Below are 24,353 nucleotides of genomic sequence, written 5' to 3'. Positions count from 1 at the left end.
TTAGAAGTTAAGAAATTAGAAGTTAAAATAAAGAGAGATAAAGTATAAGTAAGATTTAAATTTAAAAGATTTTTATATTAAGTAGTTAATTATAAAAGCTATTATAGTACTAAATTAAAAAAAAAATATATCTTTTCTTAATATAGTATATTTATAATATTCTTAGTAGCTACTATATTAATATTATTATTGGTTAGTATTAGTACTCTATTAATACTTATTAGTGTTTACCACTATGTCTCTACGGAAGATAGTAGTGCCGCAAAACATACTTTATCCGCTATGGAATTAAAGTGGTCACGTGCGGAGCCTATTTTGATGGCCAGAAACTCCAACCTTCGACATCCGAACAACTTGTCAACTTCAACCTCAACTTCATCATCTTCAGCAGCAGCAGCAGCCATCATCAATGTTGATCACGATGTTACTGAGAAAATAACCAGAGGAGTTTCAACTTCAATCCCAGGAGAGAAAAGTCGTGGCAAGCGAAGACCTGATAATATAGCTTTTAAGCGTTTCGACATGAGTTATTTGAACAACACACCCTGCGACTTGGCAATAATAGAGCAGCGGCTGCAATAATAATTTGCATGGTGTCTGTCTCGTTTTAAAAAGCGACATCGGTCGCATCTTCCTGGGAGATTCGCGCAATATTCCGTACCAGACGTGCGATATCACTTTGCGAGAATGTACGGAGTAACGAATTCGATACTCTGGACCTCGTATGCACATAATCCATAAACACGCCAAAGCAGAATTATTATTGAACAAGATAAATAATAATAATGCCCATTTCCAGTCGTGATCAGAGGCAAGGTGCAGATCATCATCTCGACGGCTGCGACTATTTGACGATTGACAGGACCGAACTGTAACGTCTTCTTGGCGGCCGACAGTAAAATGTTCGCAGCAACAAACAATCCTATAGGCAAGCCTCAAGCCCCAGGTTCGCTTGTGAAGCACGCCGCCATATGGTAGCATAAAGTCTGACGCCAACAAACGATGCACACGACAGATTTCCTGAGCGCCGCTTTGCAACTCTCTTTGACATGTTCAGTTGAACAGCCTCATGATCTTTCTCCAGTGTTCTGCCTTGAATACGGGGTAGAGGGCCCAGCGCCCACCTGTCTTCGGACTCCCACAGTATCCTTGGGCTCTGTGCCGTGCAGGTTTGAGCTTTTTTTATCACACGAAGAGAGTGAGGCCAACTTGGAGTGAGTGCTGGGTCTTGGTGTCTGATTGATTAAACCGAGCCAATGACCGCTCGCTGGAAAAGAGGCCGCTGAGCCTCAGCTAGCAGCGTGTGATCTCACGGCCGAAATTAGTGTCCTAGCTAGCTTTGCTTGAGCCCCACACTATGGAACAGAGCTGCCAGTCATCTCTCTCGCGGAACGAGGATGCCAAGAATACTACCCATCATGGCGAGGCATCACAGCACGCCGCACCTAAGATTGCCAGCATGAATCGCAGGGGTACGGAGCACATCCGTCTCACCATCAGCTGGGACGGGAAGGTGTCCCATAAAAAGGCCAAATATTCCGTTCTGAATAATACCCAAGAAGGGAGGGTTCAACCCCAGGTCATCAGTCAAGCTGGCTGAGATGCTATTTATAAAACTAGTGGGTACGCTAATTTAATCGAATTCTCTCCATATTCCCCAGGGCAGAGATGACAACCTGCACACAAGTGAAGATATCACATATAATTCGGAGCGCAATGGGACTGAATATGGGTTATACGGCATAGCAGCCAAAAGGGGTGCGGAAAAGAAGCCGCCGAAGGGAAGGAGAATCAGAAGCTGTGTTGTGATCCTGCCTGCCTGGGGTGGACCTTGCGCGGGCAGAACACGGAGATACCAGAATAAAGGAGGCTCAAAGGTGCCAAGCTTTTTAGCGTAACCTAATATCTTCATCCCGCTTGGGCTTCAGCTTATTTGGGTCGCGTTGCCTTCAACTCGCCTACTTGCAGCGCTGGCGAACGCGAGACGGCATGAGACTCGAGAGGAGATGTTATGCTCAACCCCTTTGCCGCCTTGGTGCCAAACGGTCATTAACTCAAGCACAGTTAATCTTCACAGAACATTCATCCAGATCGACAATCAAGCCACCCAAACACTCACTCGTATTTGCCCCTATTCTCCCCAGTTGCTTTTTTTGTGATCGAGCCTTGTTGATACCCGATTTGGTCAAGGCTAACAGCATCGCTAAAACAGACGCAGTCAAAATACGAGGAGAGAATGGGAAAGGGGCTTCAAGCATCTTTGAGCTTTTCCCAACTCCAGACTAGTGCCCAACTCCACATGCGCCTTTCCACAAGCCAGAGTCAAGGTTTTCGAGTCCACAGCTCGCTGTGAATGGAGGGCTTCTGTTCCCGGCCAATTAACGTTGTCACCTATCCTGATCATCAGAACATAGCCTCATGTTCTCATGGGAAAATAAAGGCATGGGATCCTGTAGCGAGCTACTCCCCAATTCGGAGTAGCAGCGGAGCCCAAATCCGAGATGTGGTCCTCCTCGTGTATTTTTAGGACAGGTCCTCGAATTTTATATATACCTCCTCCTTCACCCTTTTCTCGTCTCTTCTGTCGCTTTTGCTGAAGGACAGTTTCCAGCTCAACCAACTCCAGTCGTTCTTTTTCTTTCTCTTCTTCAGTTCAATAATTTTAGCCATACCCTATATATCAATACCTCGACATCACTATGCGCTTCTCTGTCGCCTCCCTACTCTTCTTGGGAGCAACTTTGGTTGCTGCTGGCTCCGTCCCCGACGATTCCAGTGCCTCCTCCAGAAGCGCCCACTCGCTCAGCCGAACCGGTAACAACTTGAAGGCTCGTAGCAACATCTTTGCTCGTGCTTCAGGAGATGAGCACTGCTCTGGCAGAGGCGTTACCTGCCAGAGCTGCTTCGGCAGTGGCTTCAAGGAATGCCCTGATGACTCATCCAAGTGCTACAACCCGGACGACCCAAAGTACTCTAGCTGCTCCAGCAGCAGCGGCGGCTCTTCTGGTGGTTCTTCTGGTGGTTCTTCCGGTGGAAGCTCTGGTGGCTCCGACTCCTGCTCTGGACGGGGTGTAACCTGCCAGAGCTGCTTCGGTAGCGGTTACAAGGAATGCCCCAACGATTCGACCAAGTGCTACAACCCAGATGACCCAAGATACTCTAGCTGTGATCCCTCTGGCGGCAGCGGCGGTTCTGGCGGCAGCGGCGGTAGCAGCGGCGGTAGCAGTGGTGGCTCTGGGGGCTCCGGCGGCTCTGGTGGCAGCAGCGGCCCTACCGACGAGAGCTGTGCTCGCCAGTACGGCACTGGAAACAAGGTCTGCGGCACTGACAGCTGCTATAACCCAACTGTGGGAGAGACCTGCTGCCAGAACACTGGAAGTAAGTTAACCCGCATATGACATACCACTAATTGCTGAACCAATATTAACCCCATTCCTTTAGGCCACTGTGATCTCGGTAGAAAGTGCTCCAAGTCTGGCACCCTTTGCTGTGCTCCTGTATGTGACATTCAAATATAACTTTGCATGCCTTGTCCCTGCTAACAGATAAAATAGGGCTCTAGAAACCCTGATTGCAGAGGTATTAGCTCCAATGACAGCACCACTACCTCCTCCAGCACTTCAACCTCTACCTCTACTTCTGGAAGTTCTTACCCAACATCCACTAACGTCTCTGGGTCTTCTCCATCATCTTCGCCAGATACTCCACAAAGCAACGGTGCTGGCTGCCTCTCTGTCAACGTTTTCCCCATCCTTGCCGGTGGACTGGGTGTGATCGCCGCCCTCTAAATTCCCTCCCACTCCCACTCGTCAACAGCATTTCCGCTTCGTTTTTATAATTATGCTATATATATACCTTCACTTCATGCATTTATAATGTTCTATTTGTTCAATTCTCCCTACTGAATCTTTTATATCCAAATAATTTGCGGACAAACTGCACCTTTTCCCAAAACAATTGCGGATTTGTTTATCACGCCTGGTCAGAATTTGTCAATGCTGTTGCATCGGTACTAAATAACTGCATGTGGAATGAAATCATACTTCAAGTGACACTCTTCTTTCTGAATTAAACATGCCAGAGATTCTTAAATTACATTCCAAGTTTATCTTTGTCTTTCCGGGTCCCAGAAGGTGGGTGGTGACCTTTGTTGATCGACAACGATTTCCAAGATTCCCGTTCTGCCTCTAAGATTGAGATCCGGCTTTCCAACTCTTCTATGCGTTTCTCCCGGCTCTTGATCGCCAGCCTTGATATATCCCTTCCCTTAATAATTCCCAGGGTCTTCAAATCGTTCCTATCCAGCAGCTCAGCCAATTCTTCCTTCGCTTTGGGCGTAACGTTAATTTTATGAGCCTCAAGTATACCAAGAGCCTTGGCTGTTGTCTCACAGTGCCGGAATTTCTTATTGATCCTCTCTGCTGAATGATAGAAAAGAGGCGATGACGTAAAGCGCGAAGGAGTCGGGGTGGTAGGGGCCTCAAGCGACGTTTTCTGGGCAGGACAGGTTTCACTTTTTGGCGGAGGTGTTGACTTCTTAGGAGTCGTGAATAACGGCGGTGGTGGTATTGGTTCGGCATCCAAGGCCTCAAGCCTTGAAGCCAGCGAAGGGTAGGAAATATCCGCAACAGTTGTGAAGGAGCTGGTGTCCTGCTCTGTTTCCGGTGATTTAGGTAACTCAAGCTTCCCTTTTTTAGTAGGGCTTTGGTATTTATCCAAATAAGCAGTTATATCTGCGTCTCGTTTCCTCTTTGTCTGAGACTCTGGCGTTAACAGCCCGCCGCGTATGGACTCTCGGATGCGGTTCGCTTTTGGTGTACGTAGTACTGGACCTGGCTTTATATTATCAGGTCGAACTTGGACTGGATCTGCCTCTCGAGCGTCGGTATTCTCCGTCATAGCATCTACTGCACTTTGTGGTACCTCTCGTTCCTTTGCGATATCGTCCCATAGAAAGAATCCGCATCGCATTTCCCGTGGCTTCGGGCATGTATAGACTGTAGGGCAAAAGTATTACCGTTAGCCTGAGCGGAATATCGTAGTAAAATGTATACACATATGCTTACACCAACGCCCATGGTTTTTGCCACCGTTTTTCGTCTCAAAATGGCTTGCTATCCGGCGAGGCTCACAGTCACAATGCCATCTCCCATTGACTAGAAGGCCTCGCAAGGTTTCCGGTTTCCTCCCGGTCCAGGAAGGGCGCTGGCCTGGAGAAGCGTCGCTCTCCGGCTGGCCCGACATACTAGATAGTGAAGGTCATAGGAAGCAGGGTAAAAAGGGTTGTCGAAGACATTGTCGAGGAGGAAGAAGCCGGGTCGAGGACAGTTGAGGGTTGTAGTAGCCATGGCAACCGCCTTTTATCGATCTTATCTAAACTTAGAGTGGCTCCACAGCTGCCGCAACTCAAAAACTGGCCTTAAACACAATCCAACAGCACGCTTGTCTACCCTACTATCCCCACTAAATCAATGCATGTTACTCCAGCGTTGAGCGTTTTCCATGGAGCACAGGCAAAGAATGGGGTGGAGCTTATGCCGTATATGCAAAATTATACATATGTCGTATATAATTCACTTTTGGATCTGCCTTGGATGCTTCTACCTAGTTTCAGAGCCGCCGTGTATTCCCAAAATATAACCACAAAGCTAGAGCCGGAAAGACAGATATATCTTCTTCACCTCTTCTTTATCATGCGAGGACCATCCTTAACATCGATCCAAAGGAGTCCCGTAGCTTCAATATCTCCGATATCTTAGGTTTCACTGGTTCCCCTGCAGAACGACGGAGCCGGTCCTGATGCCTGGCACGGCGTTTGCGTTCAAATTCTATAGGGTCCATATCATCATCCTCAGAGTTTTCATCTGATGGGTCTGAAATGTCATCTTCAATTACCAGGTCTTCCAAGTCACCCTAAAAGAAGAATGTTAACAGGAGAACATATATAGGTAGCCTCAGAGTTTCTTACCTCATGGAGCCCAAAGTCACTGCTTTTAAACGTAGAGGCACCTGGAATCTGCTCGTTAACACCTTCAGCAGCCATCTTCTGCCGGGTTTTATCCTGGTGCCATTTCTTTCTGTCTGAATGCCATTTAATCAGGGCGTCAATCTCGGCGATCGCGATGTCCTTGTCAATCTGGCCAGCAGAAACAGCTCCTTGGAAGAGTGCATTCATGTCAAGAGTGCCCCCACTTTCTGGTCCCTCGCGAAGGAACTTGAGAATATCTTCCAACCACGTCATTAGCGATGCGAAGAGCCCGTTATCATGAATATGAACTTCATGAACGAATTTATAAAAGCTATGCTGATGGCGGGTGCAAAGGTCAATAAATGACTGAACAGTTTGGTTCGGATCGGCAGAAACATCTTGTCTCTGAGCTCGCTCAATGACAGCAATAGCATCATTTGCAAATTCTGCAAAGTCTGTGATGCTATTGTAGACGTTGGCAGATTTGTAAACACGGACCAGAGGCTCGTAGAAGATGGTGAATAAATCACGGAAAAGTTGTAGGGTCACAGGCTGCTACAGAGTCAGTAGGTACCTATAATGGATGCCAAAGGAAACGAGCGGTATCTTACCTCTTCAATAATACTAAGCATCATCATCTTATCTCTTTGCCGCGTGAGCACTTTCAAAAGCTGCTTTAGGTATGAAAACCACTGAGCACCTTGCTGTATCTCAGGATCATTAATCTATTATGAACATGTTAGCAATGCAATTCGAGTGGGTGGGGGAAGCCAAAGCCACGTACACTTTCAACTGCGCTCACCCAAGCGACATAAGAATTGAACACTTTCTCAATTTGCCGTACAGTCAATTCCGGCTCGAAGTGTTCTGACCGCAAGATCACCACAACTATATCAACGTTTTCTGCTTCTGCCTCTGCACGGAGCTCATTCTTCACCTGTTCATCGGCTTCCGTAAATGCTCGAAGCTTATCTACTAGAATATTGTCATCGATTCTCGCTGCTAGGCTATCGACTGACTTTTGAAAAGCTTTCACGCCGTCTTGAATCGCCATGGCGAATATTCGCTGTAAAAGAGATCGAGCTCCAAACGGTTGAGCAAGGAAAAGGTCCAGAACTCCGGCCATCACGGCAGCAGGGTTAGCAATGCGGATGACATTCTTTAAAATCGAATACGGGATCAAAGAGTGTATCCGTTTGGCCTGGGCGAATAATTCCGGAGAATTATCCTCAGCTAAAAAGATATGGTATAGTGTAGCCGCAACCCTGTTGTAGATTGTTTGTCAGAGACATGAAACTGGGGGTTACAAAAGCGAAGGCAGGGTATACATACTCGATACGCAGCCATTCTGCAAACTTTTGATATTGTGGACTCAACGCTTCTACAGAGTCCTTGTCTCTAATCTCCTGAAATAGTTTTGTGAGGCCATCTGTAGGAGGTCGGATCGTTAATAGTGAGTCTCTAGAAGAAGGGTAATAGAAGAATCGACGGATGTTTTACTTACTTCTTTCCACAATATCTTGTCTGAATTGTTCCATATAAACATCTAATTCACGCGCGCGTTTTCGTGCAATCTCGTAAAAGCGTCTTTGCTCTTCAATGCGTTTGGCATCAAGCTCTTTTCTTCTTGCGACATCTACCTCTTCCTCTTCATTTAAGGTGATCGGTTTATCCGTTAGGAATTCCTTTATCGCATTGGAGGAGGCTATTCTATGATTTTGTAGAATCAGTCTCAAAAATGCGCGAAGAGATACGCGTTGCTCCTCTCTGTACAGTGTGACAGTTTCACCCTGTAGCTCTCCTGATGCTCTAGGCGACTGTGAGCCTATAGATTTGAGTGAGGACATGGAAGTTTTATGTTTGAGGGTGCCCGGAACAACGAGGTTTCGAGTAGATTGGCCTTCAGTTGTCTCTAGGGTATTGACAGACGATGTGGACGAAGCATCGTCGTCCAGATTTGAACCAATGAATGACGATGATACCGAGGTTTTATTTTTCCTGGGAAGAGGAGGTATGATTTTCCCAGGCAACTCAGTTCGTAGTTTTTTGTGCAATCTCGCAAAATCACCGAAGCGACGGCCAATGTAGATGCTAGGGCCATCTTGTTGCCGGACACGGATTAAGAATTCCTGCACACGACCAATGAGAAAAGGAGCAGTTACAAGGGTACAGGGACCAAAAAAAAAAAGAAGATAATAGTAACACATACCGCATGCTGGTGATATCTCAAGGTTCGCCTTACGGAGGTTGTTCTGACTGATGCGATGTTAACATCCCAGCCATTGATAATATTTCCTTCGGGCATGTTGACAAGTAGCCCCTGTTCATTTGCCCCCCGGTCAACAACCTCCATTTCTGAGAAGCGTATTCTCTCCTCATACCCAGAGGATGTTGGTATCCCAGAAACCATCATTAGTTCGACCACTTTTTCGCATTTCTTTGCGAGCTTCCGCCTCTTAGTTTCTTCATGTCGATCTTCACTCGATGAAATATTCTTATTAGCAAAGGACTCAAGAAACTAACGTTTAAAAAAGATAGGAAGTTAGCATATCATGTAAAAAATAATCTAGTCGTAGCAAAGCCAGGAATTAGCTGCTAGCCTGGGTAATTCCTTGAACGTACCACCTGGAGACGATCTTGCCAAAACTCCTTCTCATGTGCCTTATCTAGAAATGGAAAGTTCCGGACATGGTTAACGAATATATAACGTAGAATTGGCAATTCTGAGTCAACAGGCGCTATTTCTCCAAAGTCCGACTTGAATGGGGCGCCAAATCGTCGTAACGCAGTTGGAGAATTGAGCTCAACGATCTCGCTCGAAACCTGAGCGCCGACTAACTCCCGTTTGAGATCTAAGTGCCATTTGAAGCGAATTAGCTAAACCGTACTCCCCGGTCGAGCTGTTTGGCCCAGCGTGTGTAGGGAACAGCTTCTGCCGCAGGTACGTACAATGCTCCTGTTTCCCCGTCAATATCTGCGCGGGCAGGTTTCCGCTCTTTTCCGCAGACGTCCCCCCATTTGTATTCTCCTTCGTATTGGGACTCATTATTATCGTAGCTGCTTCAACGTTGCCGTAGTCCTTTGATGCTGAGTGAGGTCGGCGCCTAGCCGGGTATTATGCACCAAGTAGGCGTGCTGGGACGGAGCTTCGCGGATAAGGCAGGAAGGCGTGTGAGATCTGGGTCCGAGGAAGCCTAGTATCAAGTTCTCCTGTAAGCCTCGAGGTTCCTGAAAAGAAATGGATGTATAGAGTGTAGTAGTCGTGACGGCCAAAGGTAGAGGTACTTACGGGGATAAGTGGTTTATACCTGCGTCGCGGCCTTAGCTACGGCGTACAGCTGCAACAAGCCAGTAAACCCAACGCTGGACGCAAGCCCCAACAACCGGTATATATGTAAATTCCACTGGAGGCTCTGCCGCCGCAGCCGTAGAAAGATGCGAGGATGTGCTGGCGACGACGATGCAGCGGGAGGCGTGAAGTTGGCGAGCAAGTCCTTTTTGAGGCGCACGATGACGACTTGCCGGATCGGGCGCAAACGCCTAAACTCCGAGTTTCGCGCGCTTCACAAACTTACAACATCAACATCAACATCAACATCAACGCCAACGACAACGCCAACACCAACGACAACGACAACGACAGCCCTCCCAACGGCCAACTACGAGCCGGCAGCAACATCCATAGCAATAGGAGCCCCTCGCTCAAACACACTCGAAACTACGCCGTTTGCTTTTTCTATTTAAAGATCTAGGTCCGTCGAAGGATGGTAGCTAACAGCCCAGCTGAAGGTGACGACGCCCTTTCGCCCAAGCCCGCCGGCGTCTGTCCATGTGAGTTGAACAGCACTTTACCCCCTCAGTGTGTGTTCAGCAGCAGCTAACAGACACCAGGCGTCGTAGGGCAGCGACTATTTGCTAGTTCTTGTGGCTGCGCTGATACCGAAGCGCTGCTACCGGCCCACAGCAGACGGGGCCATCCATGTCCCTTGGCAGCTTCTGGTGCTTGCAGAGCCACATCAGATCTCGCGCATGTTACGGAGATTCACACAAAGTGGGTGAAGCAAGGAATACCCAGATCATGGCCAGAAGACGGAGTCCATTGCCATAATCATCGGGCGGTGTGAACGGTAATCGAAGGGTCAAGTGTCTCCATACGAACTACTCTGTAGTTATTTAACTACAGAGTCAACTGCATCAAATTACGCCATAAACACAATATGGCTGTCCACAAAAATTTGTTGAGCAATATATGGAAGGTTATTGCGCAACAAGCCGATAATTCGCCCCGCCAGCGGGGGAATGGCGGTGCAGCGCTACTGCAAACAACATCCTTGCGATCCTACACACGACAACTATGAGTCAGTCGCTGACAGCTGAAGACGTCGTTTCGTTTCGGCAACTCAAAAGTACGTGGAGACGTGTCCAGAATAACGAGCTGAAGAATGTTTTACCCAATGCAGTTATTATTTCACAGAATAACTAGCTACAAAAAAAAGTATCTGTTGTCGAAATTTAGTTATTATTGCTAACGGACGGAGGACGAACTGTGCAACGAATAACTAACCTCCTCACCGATCAGTAATGCAGAGAACAATAGCCTAATCCAAAAGTGGAACATTATTGGGCGAGTTTCCAACTCCCAACATGTCACCAAAGGCTGAAGAAGTGGTGTTACACGACACGGTGCTTCACTCCATCGAACTCTTCATTTTTTTTTTTTTTTTTACTACCTCGTAACGGTCATCCCAACTAACTGCCTGAGCACAGCCATATAACATATTGCTGCTCTATATAAATATGTCCGCCCAGTGGCTCGATTTGCCTTGCCTCTTTTCCGGGCACTCAAGGACCCAGGGCAATGGCTTACTGTGAGGCCTCTTCTGGCCAAACATCATAGCCAAAGGTGTCCTTCATGTTCACGAACCGCGAGTGTCTACCCTCCGACACTTTATTGACCGCCTCAAATTCTTCGTCGGATAGCTTGATTTCCTTGAAGTTACTCTCGATCCGCTGGGGATTCGAGCTCTTAGGTAGAACCACATACCCTCGTCTCAGCCCCCAGGCTATCAAAACCTGGGCCAAGGTGTGACCACCCTCCTCCGCGATCTTGTTCAATGTTGGGTTGGTTCCGACCTTTTCACCAGTCGTCGGGACCTGATTCTGGGACCCGAGCGGCGAGTATGCCTGGGGCATAATGTTCTTCGAGAAACAAAAGTCGACAAGCTCGGTATTCGGAAGGAATGGGTGGATTTCGATTTGGTTCACATGGGGAGGAATTTTGGCGAATGAAAGGATTTGCTTTATACCTGGAATGGTGAAGTTTGAAAGTCCGATCGATTTCGCCTTACCAGATTCATACAATTCCTCCATTGCCCGCCATGTCGGCTCCGGATTCTCAGTCAAGCCCTTCTTAACCACATACTATTCGTATAACATTAATCGTTAGATTCTTGGCCCAATCTGCAGCTACTATTCGAAGGAATATCATACCTTGCCGTCGGGGCCGATCTTTGGCATATTCTTATCATCCTTTTCACAGGCGATCGGCCAGTGAATCAGGAAAAGGTCGACATAGTCCAATTGGAGATTCTTCAACGAGTTCTCTAAAGACCATGCCACCTCGTCTTTTTCATGCAAATGATTCCAGACCTTGGTGGTGATAAACAAATCGGATCGCTTCACGCTCGTGTTTTCCTTGAGGAAATCCTGGATCGCTTGTCCAATCTCATCCTCGTTCAAATAGAACCAGGCACAGTCCAGATGCCTGTACCCGGTCCGCAGTGCATGCAGAACTGCTTTGTATGCTTCCCCCTTTGATCCTTCGTTGGAAAAGGTACCGAAACCCAACCCCGGAATGGTGACACCGTTACTCAATTTGAAAGTAATATTGCGAGACATTGTATCAAGCAGCCGTTACCAATGCAATGATAAATGCACTATGATTCCCCCCCCTGTATTGTTATCCCGAGTGATATCTTTCTTGGGTATGGATAGTCTTCTGTTACCCTTTCTGGAGGATCTTCTTTCAAAAAGGACTGGACAGCTGCAGGACGATGTATTCCTCGAGAAATACCTCAAGGATAAAACGAAACCGTGATTGAACCCTCGAATCCTATTGCCTTCCCGCTGCAATGTGCCCTAGAATTTTTCGTGGTTATGGAGAATCGACTCCGTCCGCCTACAGCTATGACGTATTACGAACTCAAATTTTCCCATTTGCCCTTCTCCTGAAAATAGCGGATACTAGTGGATATATTATGCTTACTATATGCATGTGCTTTGAGGCCTCAAACAACCCGGGAGTGGATTCAATGGAGACAGGCGCCCTTGAGCGGTACCCAGAGATAATCGACCTCGTAGCCAACCGGGAGAGCAAATACGTCCAATTATTACCAAGACGGGGAGCAAGGTCCACTCGATCGTCGGGGCTTTCGGGCCAGTGGGGAACGTGGAAGAAAACCACCCCTACAACTCGACTCGGACATTAACCGCACCCTCAGTTCATCTTATCCACAGTGCGCAATTGATGTTGGACAAACAACTCGATGTTGTATCAGGCTATCCACTTTGGAGAGACACCTTCGATGGACAATTAACCACTGCCAGTGAATTTAGATTTGTTTGGGTCCAATCAGAACCTTTGGTTGCCACATAACGTCACATTATGACATGCAATCGTCGTTTCGAACCATTGCAATGGTTTGCAAGAATGTTTATGAGACTACCGCCTGTGAAGATCTCCGAGGGAAAGAAGTCTCTGACTTTTCTCCTCCGCACGAATTTCGGACAAGCCCTTGACAAGTTTCCTCATTCGAATTGGATATATAAATGCCGGCCCCGCCTACAATTGATATCCAAAAATCTGACTGAGCTGAGTCTTTCTTTCACTACCAGTCACTCTTGATTCAAATACTTCCCGTTTGGAAGTATCTACACCTATAACCTTTCCATCATTACCTCTTTTCTCCTGCTCAACGTTTCTCCACAACCACCACAGCCATGTCTCAACCTCAGCAGGACACCGAGTGGTCGAGGAGGGATAGTGCCGTCAAACGAGGGCAACTCAGCATTCCGTCTGACCAAGGGAACGCAATTGAAGTGAGAGCATTGAGAAGTTCGATCAGCGATGCAGGCTCTCTCATGCATAACCTCAGCCTATCCCCTTCGTTTCAGGATAGACGGGGGTCCCGCAATTCTTTTGGCATGGCTCTGCCCATCCCCAAATCCCCACGAGCTTCGAGACTATCCGGCTCTCGAGACCCCGCAAGCCTCAAGCGAGATGTGCTTGCTTCACAGATCCAGGACATGGCAAAGGAAAAAGTCGAAGCAGCCAAGAACATGGCATTTGCTTTCGATATTGATGGCGTTCTGGTCCACGGCAAGAAACTTATCCCGGAGGCTGCTAGAGTAATGGAGGTGTTGAATGGAGACAACGAACTCGGAATCAAGCTGCCATACATATTGCTGACCAATGGTGGGGGTAAGACTGAGAGTGCCCGTGTCGACGAGCTTTCTGGGATCCTCAAATCACCAATTTCCACCGAGCAGTTCATCCAGTCTCACACTCCCATGCAGGCACTGTCGGAATATTATGACACCGTCCTGGTTTGTGGCGGTGAGGGATTCAAGGTCCGACAAGTAGCCGAAGACTATGGATTCAAGACTGTTGTCCATACCAAGGACATCCAGGCATGGGATCCTACCATCTCCCCCTGGAGCCAACTATCAGAGGAGGAGGTTAAACAAGCCAAGATACGCGACTTCGACAATTTGAACTTCGATGCCATCATGGTATTTGCCGACTCTAGAGATTACCAAACCGATATGCAAATAATCCTGGACCTTCTCCTCAGTGAAAATGGCCGCCTAAAGACGAGGGCAAAGAACCCTCTTGCCAACCAGATCCCAATCTACTTCTCTCAGGGAGATATAGTCTTCCCCACTGAGCACGCCCTTCCCCGTTTGACTCAAGGAGCCTTCCGCATTGCCATCGAGTCCCAATACAAGACACTAACAGGCGGAGACCTGGAGCGTGTTGTATACGGAAAGCCAGAGCTGGCAACATACAAGTACGCAGACACCGTCATGCAGCAATGGATGAAGGAAATCCACAATGAACACACCCTGCCCAAGAACATCTACATGGTTGGCGACAACCCTCAGTCGGACATCTGCGGCGGCAACATGTACGGCTGGAATACATGTTTGGTCCGCACTGGCGTCTTCAAGGGAGGTGAGAACGACACCAACAATCCCGCCAATTTCGGAGTTTTTGCAAATGTTCTCGAAGCCGTGCAGGCAGCCGTGAAGAAGGAACTTGGGCAAGAGTTCAAACTCAAGTGGCAGGATGAAGAGGTCAACCCTGTCCTCCAGGCCGGTGGAGTCTCCGCAATTGAGTAAGGAGCAGGAAAAGTTTTATGGGTATTTTTTGCATGCATTTATGCGATTGGTTAAGGTTCTAAACGTCTCCATTTTTTTCCATTTGATACTCGGTTTTTCTTTTTTCTTTTTGGAGACAAGGCAAAAGTTGTCGGGTCTTTAACGATGGGTTACGGGAAATGTACGGATAAATAGACAAATTCAACCAGGAATTTTTTTTGCTTCGATGCGAGAAACTTAAGCCGCGGTGATCTCCCTTAAGATGGACTCAAGATCGTTGATCATGGCGATGATACGGAGTTCACAGTGTGCATTTTGGTCAGTTTATACGAGCCGTCATGAGCTTGATCCCGGGATTAATAGGCTTTGATATACGGCTGATATGTGGATCATCCTGTCTGCCGCTGATTCCCCAGCAGCTAAAACCGATGACCATTGCTTCCAATCCGTGGAAAGGTGGATTGAATGCGGCGTTCAGAGGCTCGAGAGTCAACCAGGACGCTCTATAACACGGCATTTGGTATGACTCCGGGCCTCTGAGGTACCCTAACTCTCTAACCAAATAACCATGTGGATCAGGTTTTGTGAAGTTAGTTACCCGGGATCAGGGATCGAAAGCACTCCTTCGCTGAGAAAAATATCGCCGGTTATTATAACTCATATGGAGTACGGGACGGAAGAGTTGACTTGCCGGAGATTTGGTGTCGAGGTACTCCGTAGTGTGTTGCGGGTGAAATCAACTATTATGTGCGGTTTTTATTCAAGTTTGGGTCTATAGGACCCAGACCGCTCTAAAGAAGCAGCCTATACATTCTAGTTATATGAGGCAACTAATGTGCCAGGCTAACGGACAGGCAATCTTTTTCGGACAACAGGGTTGCTACACAAGGCTCTCTGTGAATTACGTACTTCACAAGGGTTGACGGCATATCAAAGCTCTCTTTGCTGAGAACATTTTCTATAGAGACTTTGATACTTAAGTATTTTAACACGCCCCAAGTATCAAAGTCCCTAAGAGGTTGATAACTAATTGTTTAACAAACATTGTGCCTCTGGTTAGAGTAGCTGGATATGACTCTCTACTATAAACCAGATGGGCAATGATATATGAATGGCCTTGAACTTAGGATCAAGGCCGGCTAAGGATCCCTGCACCCTCTCCCAGGGCAAAGAAGCCACCAGTATGCTTTGTATTGTATAGCCAAATATCACCACATATACCCCGGGTTAATATGTATGGAGGAGGCACGCTGTACCAAGAAATACCTACGAAAAAGGGGGAAGATGGCTTGCCATAAAGCGGAAAGTGTTCATTAATGCATTAATATTAAGTCCTTGAGGATACACAAAAACGGCAAGAAGACAATGACAAGCACAAATCTAGATCGCTTGATAATGCAGCTGAAATTGAATTGCAATTAAGAGCGTGAATTGCAATTAAGAGCAAGTAACAGCATAGGCCACAATACCCTCCTTTACAAGGTCTTCTCGGTCAGAAGTGGCTTCGCTTATTGGGTCTCCACCGCAGCCGCGGGTTCTATAGATATGTGTTAGGATACTGGGCCTGTTTGTATATATCCTAGGAGGGCAGGACTTACGCATAGAGCTGACAAGTGGTCCCCGTAGCAACTTTCAAGGATCCGATAGGGTTGTTGCTATAATATGTAAGCCTTGGTGGACGACATATAAGTGGTGGGAGGGAAATTGAACATACTGGTCTGGGATCATGTAAGAGCAGATCCCCGGGTTTTCGACGACTTGCATATATCCCTCAAAATTGGCTAGTTTGTAAATGGTTGCCTATATAATTCAAGTTAGAAGGTACTTCGACAGAAAGTGTTGGATATAAGTTGTGTTCTTACCAATGGTTGTTTATCCACTGGAGCTGCGAAAGAGGCGGGGATGACGGCAAGGGCCAAAGCCACAATCTTGAAGAACTGCATTGTTGCTCTGAGTGTGTGTGGTTTGTTTAAATAATGAGCGTTTGTGTTGAGCAGGGAGAAGATGGTCTTGATTGTTTGGGATTTTGGTTGTTGTATCTGATCAGAGCCTGAGAAGAGCAGGAAGTCGTCTTCTATTTATGCCTTGCCGGAAGAGCACTGCCAGCAAAGTATCGGTGCTGACTCTGCTCATACGCCCGTCGAGCCGCCGGTCATCTGTTGGGCGAGTATCAACGCCCCGAGGTTTCACAGAGAGAAAAAGCAAGCACTGCAATCAATCGATGGCAAAGGAGCGAAGGCTGGACGGTTACCTGCTTCGAATCCGCAGTTGTGTCTCAGAGCTCTCCGAGACAGTCCTTCCTGCAGAGTACAACCTCCATCCTCCAAAGGCGCTTAGCATTACAGCCTCCGAATCGAATTGCACCCCTCATTCAAATCCGGCGAGGCTTGGAGCAGCTGTGCTGGGGATATCGGTCGCCAATGACGTGGGTTGGCTTGCAGATCGGCAATGCAGCCCAGACAAAGGTGGCAGAGCGCATTGGTCGCATGGGCAGCGGCACTGATCGGCCCGGGATGTACAGGTAGCTTCCAAGATTCGATTGGAAGAGCTGCTGGAATCGCGGCTGCAGGGTTACATGCTGCTGCTCCTCCCGCAGCTTGCCATAAATACAAACTGGCTGTGCTTCAAACACCCGATGAAACGGGAATAACCTGTCAGTTTTGTTTATGGCTTGCCGCGGTTTCAAACCATTGAAAACTATCACGAATCACAGGGCCCGAAGCTGAGAAGAAATGTTGGGCGCTTCCCAGTGCATATGGCAGCTCATATTATCAGACATGTATCCAGAACGTCCGGACTGCCAGCATCACTGCTAAAAATAACCCGGTCCAGAATAGGAGATTCAGTTGTGCATACTACGATCCCCCTGGTATGCGTGTCTCATTTACATCTAAACTGCTGTTGAGACCTCAAAGTGGCGCAGGCATGAATCATTGCCTGGTCAAAGATATCAAGGTCTTCGAAGCAGTAAATGAGACAAACCCATTGCGACTAGCAGCAAAATACTGCAAGTCATGAAGACCTTGTTTCTGTATCCTCCGCCTTTCTCGGTATTAATTGTTAGCAACGATAGCTTGAAACGTGTACGGAGTATGGGCTCGTTGACTGAATGATCAGCCTGGAACGCATGTCTCACCTTCTGTAGTGAAGGCCAGGCCGGCAACAACAAAGCAGTTCAGCGGCAATCGAAATAAAGCATATACCCCGGCTCGATCCTTATCATGGATTAAAATGCTTTTCAGTACACCCATATTTGGATAGTACAACCCAATGCTGAATTCATAGACGCAAAATGCCCAGAGTGTGAGCAGCGTGGTTGAGAATACAACGGCACATGTCAAGCTCATGCTTCCTAGAAATAAAAGAGTAGTAAGCAAACAAGAGGATCTAGACACACTGATGCGATTAAAATCGCAAGAAGGAGGGTTCTGTGGCTCTGTAGATGAAGATGATGACGATAATGAAGGAGTTGTCGATGAATCCTCCCGCGAAGGAGGTGAGACCATTAGCTGAGATGATATCTGAGACCCTAGCATCATGGCTGTCATGAAGCTAGCAAAAATAACCCCGAATGGTGGACTACCAGGGATACCATCATCTTTGCTGGCCGAAATAATCGCAGGTGACCAAAAAACGACGAAGAGATACATGGAACCCTCAGATATCATTGTGATGAACCCTAGTACCATGGTGCGGGTATCTTTAGCCCGAGAGTCAGTTATTTAGTTATAGGCTTTATGGTAGGCATTAAACACTTGCCCTTGATTATCGTCGATAACTGAGTACGTTGCCCTTCGGCAGCCCCCGACCCCGAGTTATCACAATCACCAAGATAATTCTCGTTCTAAATTATGGCCCAGTATAAGCTTTTATTCTGCTATTACGATAAGGTGTCAATACGTACCCATGTCCCTAAAATCAACAAAGAGGCCAGTAAGAGGCAGACAGGACTTGCAAGAAACGGGGCTCTTCTTGAGCCCGTGATTGAGACTAGGTAATTGCTCAGAAGCCCAGATAACACTGCAACCATTCCACTAAGGACAGTCATCGTTCCCAATAGCTGGTTTAGCTCTGTTGAATCGCTCGCGGCCTTCTTTTGATGAAATTCAGCAACAAGCCAAGCCTCGAAAACAGTGAAGAGGAGAGTCGTCCCTATACCACCAAGGACTCGCCCAAGGAATAGAATAAGGACATTCGAAGATGAAACTGTCATGATGCAGGATAGGCTGTATATCACACAGAACGCTAGGCAGGCTTTTCGACGCCCAAAAACATCAGCAAGCTTGCCAACAAATGAGGCACTGAATGCTCCAGATATGAACCCTGTGGCAAAGAGGGTTGCAATGATATGATCATGCAGCTGAAGAGTTTCTTTGTATAACGGGAAGAAATAGGGGCCCTGTATGAGTACGGCCCTTGGTCAGAGTGTCATTCAAACGCAAGGCAGCCTTATTGGGGTTGTGTCGGGAGAGTTAAATGAGATATGGTATCCAACCTGCATCCAGTCCGAAGCCATTGCAAGCACATAAACAGGAAGGAAAATCAGGGCAAGCCCTTTGCTATTCTGCTGATCATGAGCTTGACCCCTGAATAACCCAGAAACGCTGCTAGTCAATTCCCGCAGGCCTGCTCTTCCTTCATTATCGTTGAGACGATAGGATGCAAGGGCAACATTGGCTAGTATTAGAGTGACTAGTGTGCCAGTATATATATCCATGATACACATCCTCGCCTCAACCGTCTGCCTGATGATATTGGCCAGTATGATGTGTTCACTAGAACAGTAACACAGTAAGGGGTATCTTATTTATATATTGGTATGAATCTGATGTTGCTATACCGCTAACCTTGGTTGAAGAGCATATAAGGGAGTTCACCAAGTTTGATGTCTTCTTGTTGATGTCTGGGAGTTTTTGGCTCCAAAGGTTGCCAGCAAGCAGTGGCACGTGACTGTTTAGCTTCCAAGGTTCCTCGATCTATATAAACCGATGGAACGACATATATATTAGGACAGTGAGAGCGGTGATTCTAGTGACAAAAGCAAAGAAAATTGAAGTTGAGGAGCAAGAAGTAATTGTGGAGCCTTGATATTCATACGGCTGTTAAGATCTATATGTCTATGCGTTCTTATCTTTGGACTGCTGTCTTCTCAATCTTGCTCCTTCATAGGCGTATATTCCACCACCTAGGAACACCAATGTGGCACCAGCAAGTACCCCAAATGTAAGGACATTGCCAAAAAGATACACAGAAAGAATCAATGACACGAGCTTGCGGATGTTCAGCACAATAACCACAGTTAGAGAGGATGTCTTTGCCGATAGAAGATAAACGCCACGTATGCAAAGGTATTGCGTCAATCCGTTAAGAAGAAGATAGGATATTTTGATCGGGACCACTGAAAGTATGGGCTGTGTCGATGGGTGGCTGGCAAGAATATGTAAGAGCGGCATCACCGGGACCAGGAATTGTTGAGATAGGCCTCCGGAAGTGGACGCAGCAGCGGAGCTAGCTTTGATGACACTGCTGACAGACGCGGACGCCAGTAGAGATTTCAACTGAGGGTATAGCTGAGGATATGAGGGAAGCAAAAATGGTATGGACAAGGCATGTGAATAGAACAAGCCCTCTCTCCAGTTGTCGCGGCCATATTTCTGGTATAACCAATCCGCATATACTCCCTGGAAGGCAGCTAATACCATTGCCAGTCCAAGAATGATAAACCCTGCTAAGGTCATAAACAGAGAAGACCCTTCGCTAGCCGCTAGCCCAAGATCCAAGGGTTTACCTTTTGCGCTTGCATCTGCAATAGCTGCGGCTACAACACCTGCAGACAGAATTGTAACCGAGATGACTTGCATGGGTGTGTATCTCCTTGAGTTGTATAGATATCCGACAACCATTGAAGCAACCGGACCACCGCTTCTAACAATGATGTGAAGCGGCACTGAAATCTTGAAGATAAATGCAGCATTATTGAGCAAGTTCACGGACATAAAAAATGCAGTGTATATGGCCCATGATTTCAAAGGTATGGCTGGTTTCGAAATGAAGAGAGATTTGAGTCCAGCGGCGGGGGACAGGATAGTCGGCAGTGTAAGGAGTGCAATGATCACAAATTGTGCGAAGGTAATAAGGGTCCCTATTTCATACTATCAGTACCTGCATGTATTGACTAGGAAGGAGAGCCCTGCATACCATGGTTGGGGTCATCTCTACAAATGATAGCCCAAATATCAGCATTCGAAATCTATAGCGACTTGGTTCATCTCCAAGGCAACTCACTGTATCAGAGCCTCAAGGGCAAACACCTATCTTCCTGTTAGCGCCTGACATTAAATACACAAGCAGCAAATTTGCCATACGTTTGAACAACATCCTCCAAATATAAATGCCGTGATAATCACAATATTCAGCCAGGCAGGCACTGTTGATTGCACAATCGCAGATGCCACAGCGGTCGGTTTATGGTCTTTCATACCCAATGATTGTGATTTTGCTACATCGTTTTGTTTGGTAGTTTTCTCAAGCGTCATAGAACCTGGCACGGCATTGGATCGGCGATTTAATTGAGAACCCTGCGGTTCTTCTCGCCTTCCAGTCATGAGCTGCCTACGGTGAAGGAATTAACCTGGGTGATTGGCTGCGGTTAGGATAATGAGCGGCACAAGAGGAGATTCTAATGGTCCGACACCCTTCATACCTGCTAGAATAAATTCTGCCCATATACAGTGACTATTTGAGTGTCACATTCACGGTTATTGCATCGGTTATCGCTTCGATGTCTTGAGGTCAGGTCGCATTTTTAAGATAACAGGAACGGAAAAACTTATCGTCTTATCTTATCTTATCTTCAGATCTTGATCTTATCTCCGAGGTTCCTGAGCCTCAGGTTGGACGATTACCACCAGCATAAAGGTCGGAATAAGAATTTATCATATAATCGAGATGAAGTGAGCACTGGTAGTAGGGCATAATGCATCCAAAATCTCTATTAAAAGCTTATATATCATGTCCTTGAGGAGATGCACAGAAACAAAAAAAAAAGGATTTAATCATCCTCAATATCATCATCACTCAGAATGAGTTTATCCACCCCTTGTTCAACAGCAGGTAAGCCTGTAATACTGGATGTGGCCAGTGTTGGTTGCCACGCTCGATTTTTGTTAAAAGGACCCATAGTTGGAATAGAAGGGGTATTATGGCCAGGTTGAAAATCATCCTCTTCAACTTCTTGGCTTCGCCTTATCATGCCCTTGGGTTGTGTTACTCTTTCTATTTCCTTTCGTTCAGTTCTGTCTTTGGATATAAGTCTCATATAAGGAAGCCGCTCCAAGATGACTTCCTCACGAGATATCATGCACCTTGTCATACCCTGGCTGCTAGGTCCGCTTTCTTTCTGAGCGTGTGGCTGCCGAGCACGAGCACGGATTCCCCAAGATTCAACCCCTTCGGTTCGCTGAGGCACTATGTCAGTAGTGCTTGCATCTGTACAGCCTGTTGTTATACGTTGCGTCCAAAGGGAAATTAGCCCATCCACTTCTTCAGCTTGTCGCCATAGCTTTATTGAGGAAGGGTAGAACATTTTGTGCGCATCTGGCCCACGTCTGTTGACTGGATAAGGAAGATGATATAAGAGCCCTCGCGAAGCAACCTGGAAGCTAATTTCATCCTGACGTAGTAAATCGATTCCAGTTCCGGCTCCCTGAAATGCAACGCGTCCAGACCCAATTCCTCGGGTTGATTGGGCATTCCGACGATTTCCAATTCCCAGGATATCTGCAGCAGAAAGTTGTTCTGAACAGTCATCCAAGGATTCGGTGAATAAATCGCCATGACAGGATGGAGGATAATTTTCATGCAATGCAGACAAAAAAGTCTGGATATCTGTTCCGGTTTCGTTAATTAGGTCCTCAACCGAAACTTGAGACACTAGGTCATGGTGATCTCCAAGTTGTGAAGGAGGTTTCCTAGCTCGTAAGCCAGTGCGAGCTGGAGGCGCAGGGCTCGGTTCCTCCCTTTTATTGTACATTATTTTACCAACCGCGTGGAAAATCCCCAAACTAGCCTCCCTCTGAGTAACCATTTGAAGAGTTTCTGCTTCCATTGCTGTAGGTGGAACGGCAGTTTTACTTGAGCGTTTCAGGCGACTGTTTAGCGTTCCACTATATCCTTCATAGTCGCCGCCCTGAAGACAGATAAACTCCAGTGAGGAAATAGCACTGCGGACATCTCCCATTTCTGCGAGCCGCTTGATGACTGCAGGTCCTGGGATACGCTTTCGGTGAGATAAGCGTGCTTCTTTCTTTAGCACAAGGTCCAAAGCTTTGGTGAGAAATGTAGGTGCAATCGGGTTAAATTCAATAATGCTGACTCCCGGGTGATTTGATAGCTCTGGCCCTAGTAGACGATGAACGGTAAAACTATCGGAAAAGGAAGTACCATCTCCTAGTAACGTCTCAGAAACAATGATAACAACTGGGGTATTTGGGATTTCCGTTGGACGGGCTGCTATCCTAGCAGCAATTGAAGGAAATGCGGAGGCGGCATGGCGCAAAAGTGCAGACCGGAATGCTGTTAACCCGGGTGATCCGGGGGTAAGTGATGATGGAAACTCTTCCACAAGCATTATGCGCCGTCTAGAAGATTGCAACGCAGCACTGTTACTAGAAGTTGACGAAGTTTCGCCGTCTAACTCCAGACAGTTGTATTTCTCACCGCGGCCAAGGAAGTCATCGAACTGCGTCCCTGCAGAGGCATATCCTTGAGCGGAATATTCTGTTCCAGCAGAATTCCTCCACTCTACGATATCATACCCGAGAGCCTTCGATAACAACGAAATGGTTGTAGTTTTGCCGCTGCCCGCGGGCCCCTTTAGCACAAGTATACTCTATATCTGAGTTAGCACGGTCATAGCACAGATTGAAGCAGCACGTAACAGGGTGTCTACCTACGCGTCGACTTCGACCTATGAGAACCTCGTTCAACCAATTCTGCACATCTGCGACTTTCCTCTTATGCACAGCAAGTTCATCCAAATTGGCCGGAGCAAATTGCTCCGCCCACGGCTTCCCAGCTGTCTGTGCTGGCACTAAAGATGGTCCAAACGACGCAAAAGTCGACTGTGAGGAGCCTCCAGAGTCATTGCTATCCGTGTGAAGTATGAATCTTTTCCCTGATCTTGGTTTCCTGTCCGGTTTAAGAGTTGATATTCCATTTTGACTGGGAGGAGGACTGCTTTTCCGTCGATCTAGCGCAGGGTGACCGTGAAAACTTGATATTCCACTTTGACTGGCTTTTTGTCGCGGTTGTGATAGAAACTCATCCAGAGAGTCATCATCTTCAATCATATCCTCTAGTAAGTCATTTTCAAGTTCCAGAAACATCTGCCTTTCCCTCTCCTTTTCCTTCTCCCGTTCCCTTTCGCGCTGTAATCTGCTCCATCTTTCTTCCTCGGTAGCTGGTTGGAAGAAGCTTCGTAGCGATTTACCAGCCTGTCCAATATTTTCATCACCAGTATTCTTCTTGGGTTTTCCGGTGTTCTTGCGTTTCTTCTCTGGAGAAGATATAGGAGTCGTACGTGTTGAATGGACCGAAGATGCCTTACTTGGCGACTTGAGTACGTCATTCAAAGATCGTTCAGGAGGAGGAGGAGGAGGAGGCAGATTCTGCGAGGACGGTCGTGTGGGTAGAGTTGAGAGTGGGAGCTGTAGAGTCCCATTGCGATTGCTGCTGCCTGCGGCCGCGGTTGAAGTCGCCCTTGAGGTTGTCAAAGATCGTTCCCCCTTAAACGTCCTCTGGATTTGAGGTTTCTGTCTTCCTTTGGCTGGAACTGGGCTTTCAATTTCGTCGTCTGAGGAGAGAACTATGTGTTTCCGCTGTCGCTTTCGCGGGGGGGACGAGACCATGGCGAGATGCGCTGGTAAAAAAAAAAAGCACCAAGAACCGGTCGCTACATCCTTTGGCGGACGATTTTCAATGTCTCAAAACAAGTGATGAAACCTGG

General features: G+C 47.1%; 9 protein-coding genes across 9 annotated transcripts; 2 read left to right on the top strand and 7 right to left on the bottom strand.

Annotated features, from left to right (window-relative positions):
- Positions 1-233: 233 nt before the first annotated feature.
- ARB_06630 (uncharacterized protein) lies at positions 234-404 on the bottom strand (the record flags this gene model as incomplete). Its single annotated transcript, XM_003015458.1, has 1 exon — positions 234-404. One exon carries the CDS (start codon positions 402-404, stop codon positions 234-236), a length of 171 nt encoding a protein of 56 aa, XP_003015504.1.
- A 2,295-nt stretch (positions 405-2,699) lies between these two features.
- On the top strand, positions 2,700-3,788 carry ARB_06629 (GPI anchored protein, putative; the record flags this gene model as incomplete). Its single annotated transcript, XM_003015457.1, has 3 exons — positions 2,700-3,378; positions 3,461-3,497; positions 3,563-3,788. The coding sequence occupies 3 exons, from the start codon at positions 2,700-2,702 to the stop codon at positions 3,786-3,788; spliced, it is 942 nt and encodes a 313-aa protein (XP_003015503.1).
- Positions 3,789-4,092: 304 nt separating this feature from the next.
- Positions 4,093-4,971, bottom strand: ARB_06628 (uncharacterized protein; the record flags this gene model as incomplete). The annotated part of the gene is made up of 1 exon (XM_003015456.1): positions 4,093-4,971. One exon carries the CDS (start codon positions 4,969-4,971, stop codon positions 4,093-4,095), a length of 879 nt encoding a protein of 292 aa, XP_003015502.1.
- Positions 4,972-5,691: 720 nt separating this feature from the next.
- ARB_06627 (uncharacterized protein) lies at positions 5,692-9,014 on the bottom strand (the record flags this gene model as incomplete). Its single annotated transcript, XM_003015455.1, has 9 exons — positions 5,692-5,913; positions 5,969-6,523; positions 6,580-6,693; positions 6,753-7,233; positions 7,301-7,397; positions 7,473-8,097; positions 8,178-8,486; positions 8,591-8,820; positions 8,918-9,014. 9 exons carry the CDS (start codon positions 9,012-9,014, stop codon positions 5,692-5,694), a joined length of 2,730 nt encoding a protein of 909 aa, XP_003015501.1.
- Positions 9,015-10,831: 1,817 nt separating this feature from the next.
- ARB_06626 (uncharacterized protein) lies at positions 10,832-11,866 on the bottom strand (the record flags this gene model as incomplete). Its single annotated transcript, XM_003015454.1, has 2 exons — positions 10,832-11,389; positions 11,459-11,866. 2 exons carry the CDS (start codon positions 11,864-11,866, stop codon positions 10,832-10,834), a joined length of 966 nt encoding a protein of 321 aa, XP_003015500.1.
- A 1,101-nt stretch (positions 11,867-12,967) lies between these two features.
- Positions 12,968-14,368, top strand: ARB_06625 (uncharacterized protein; the record flags this gene model as incomplete). The annotated part of the gene is made up of 1 exon (XM_003015453.1): positions 12,968-14,368. One exon carries the CDS (start codon positions 12,968-12,970, stop codon positions 14,366-14,368), a length of 1,401 nt encoding a protein of 466 aa, XP_003015499.1.
- A 3,859-nt stretch (positions 14,369-18,227) lies between these two features.
- ARB_06624 (uncharacterized protein) lies at positions 18,228-19,064 on the bottom strand (the record flags this gene model as incomplete). The annotated part of the gene is made up of 2 exons (XM_003015452.1): positions 18,228-18,746; positions 18,843-19,064. 2 exons carry the CDS (start codon positions 19,062-19,064, stop codon positions 18,228-18,230), a joined length of 741 nt encoding a protein of 246 aa, XP_003015498.1.
- Positions 19,065-19,464: 400 nt separating this feature from the next.
- Positions 19,465-20,952, bottom strand: ARB_06623 (uncharacterized protein; the record flags this gene model as incomplete). Its single annotated transcript, XM_003015451.1, has 3 exons — positions 19,465-20,489; positions 20,546-20,597; positions 20,713-20,952. 3 exons carry the CDS (start codon positions 20,950-20,952, stop codon positions 19,465-19,467), a joined length of 1,317 nt encoding a protein of 438 aa, XP_003015497.1.
- Positions 20,953-21,398: 446 nt separating this feature from the next.
- Positions 21,399-24,255, bottom strand: ARB_06622 (cell cycle checkpoint protein Rad17, putative; the record flags this gene model as incomplete). The annotated part of the gene is made up of 2 exons (XM_003015450.1): positions 21,399-23,237; positions 23,302-24,255. 2 exons carry the CDS (start codon positions 24,253-24,255, stop codon positions 21,399-21,401), a joined length of 2,793 nt encoding a protein of 930 aa, XP_003015496.1.
- Positions 24,256-24,353: the final 98 nt, after the last annotated feature.

This window comes from Trichophyton benhamiae (assembly GCF_000151125.1).
Source record: "Trichophyton benhamiae CBS 112371 chromosome Unknown contig01535.1, whole genome shotgun sequence".
Taxonomy (NCBI): domain Eukaryota; kingdom Fungi; phylum Ascomycota; class Eurotiomycetes; order Onygenales; family Arthrodermataceae; genus Trichophyton; species Trichophyton benhamiae.
This window is presented reverse-complemented; position numbering and strand designations above follow the sequence as displayed.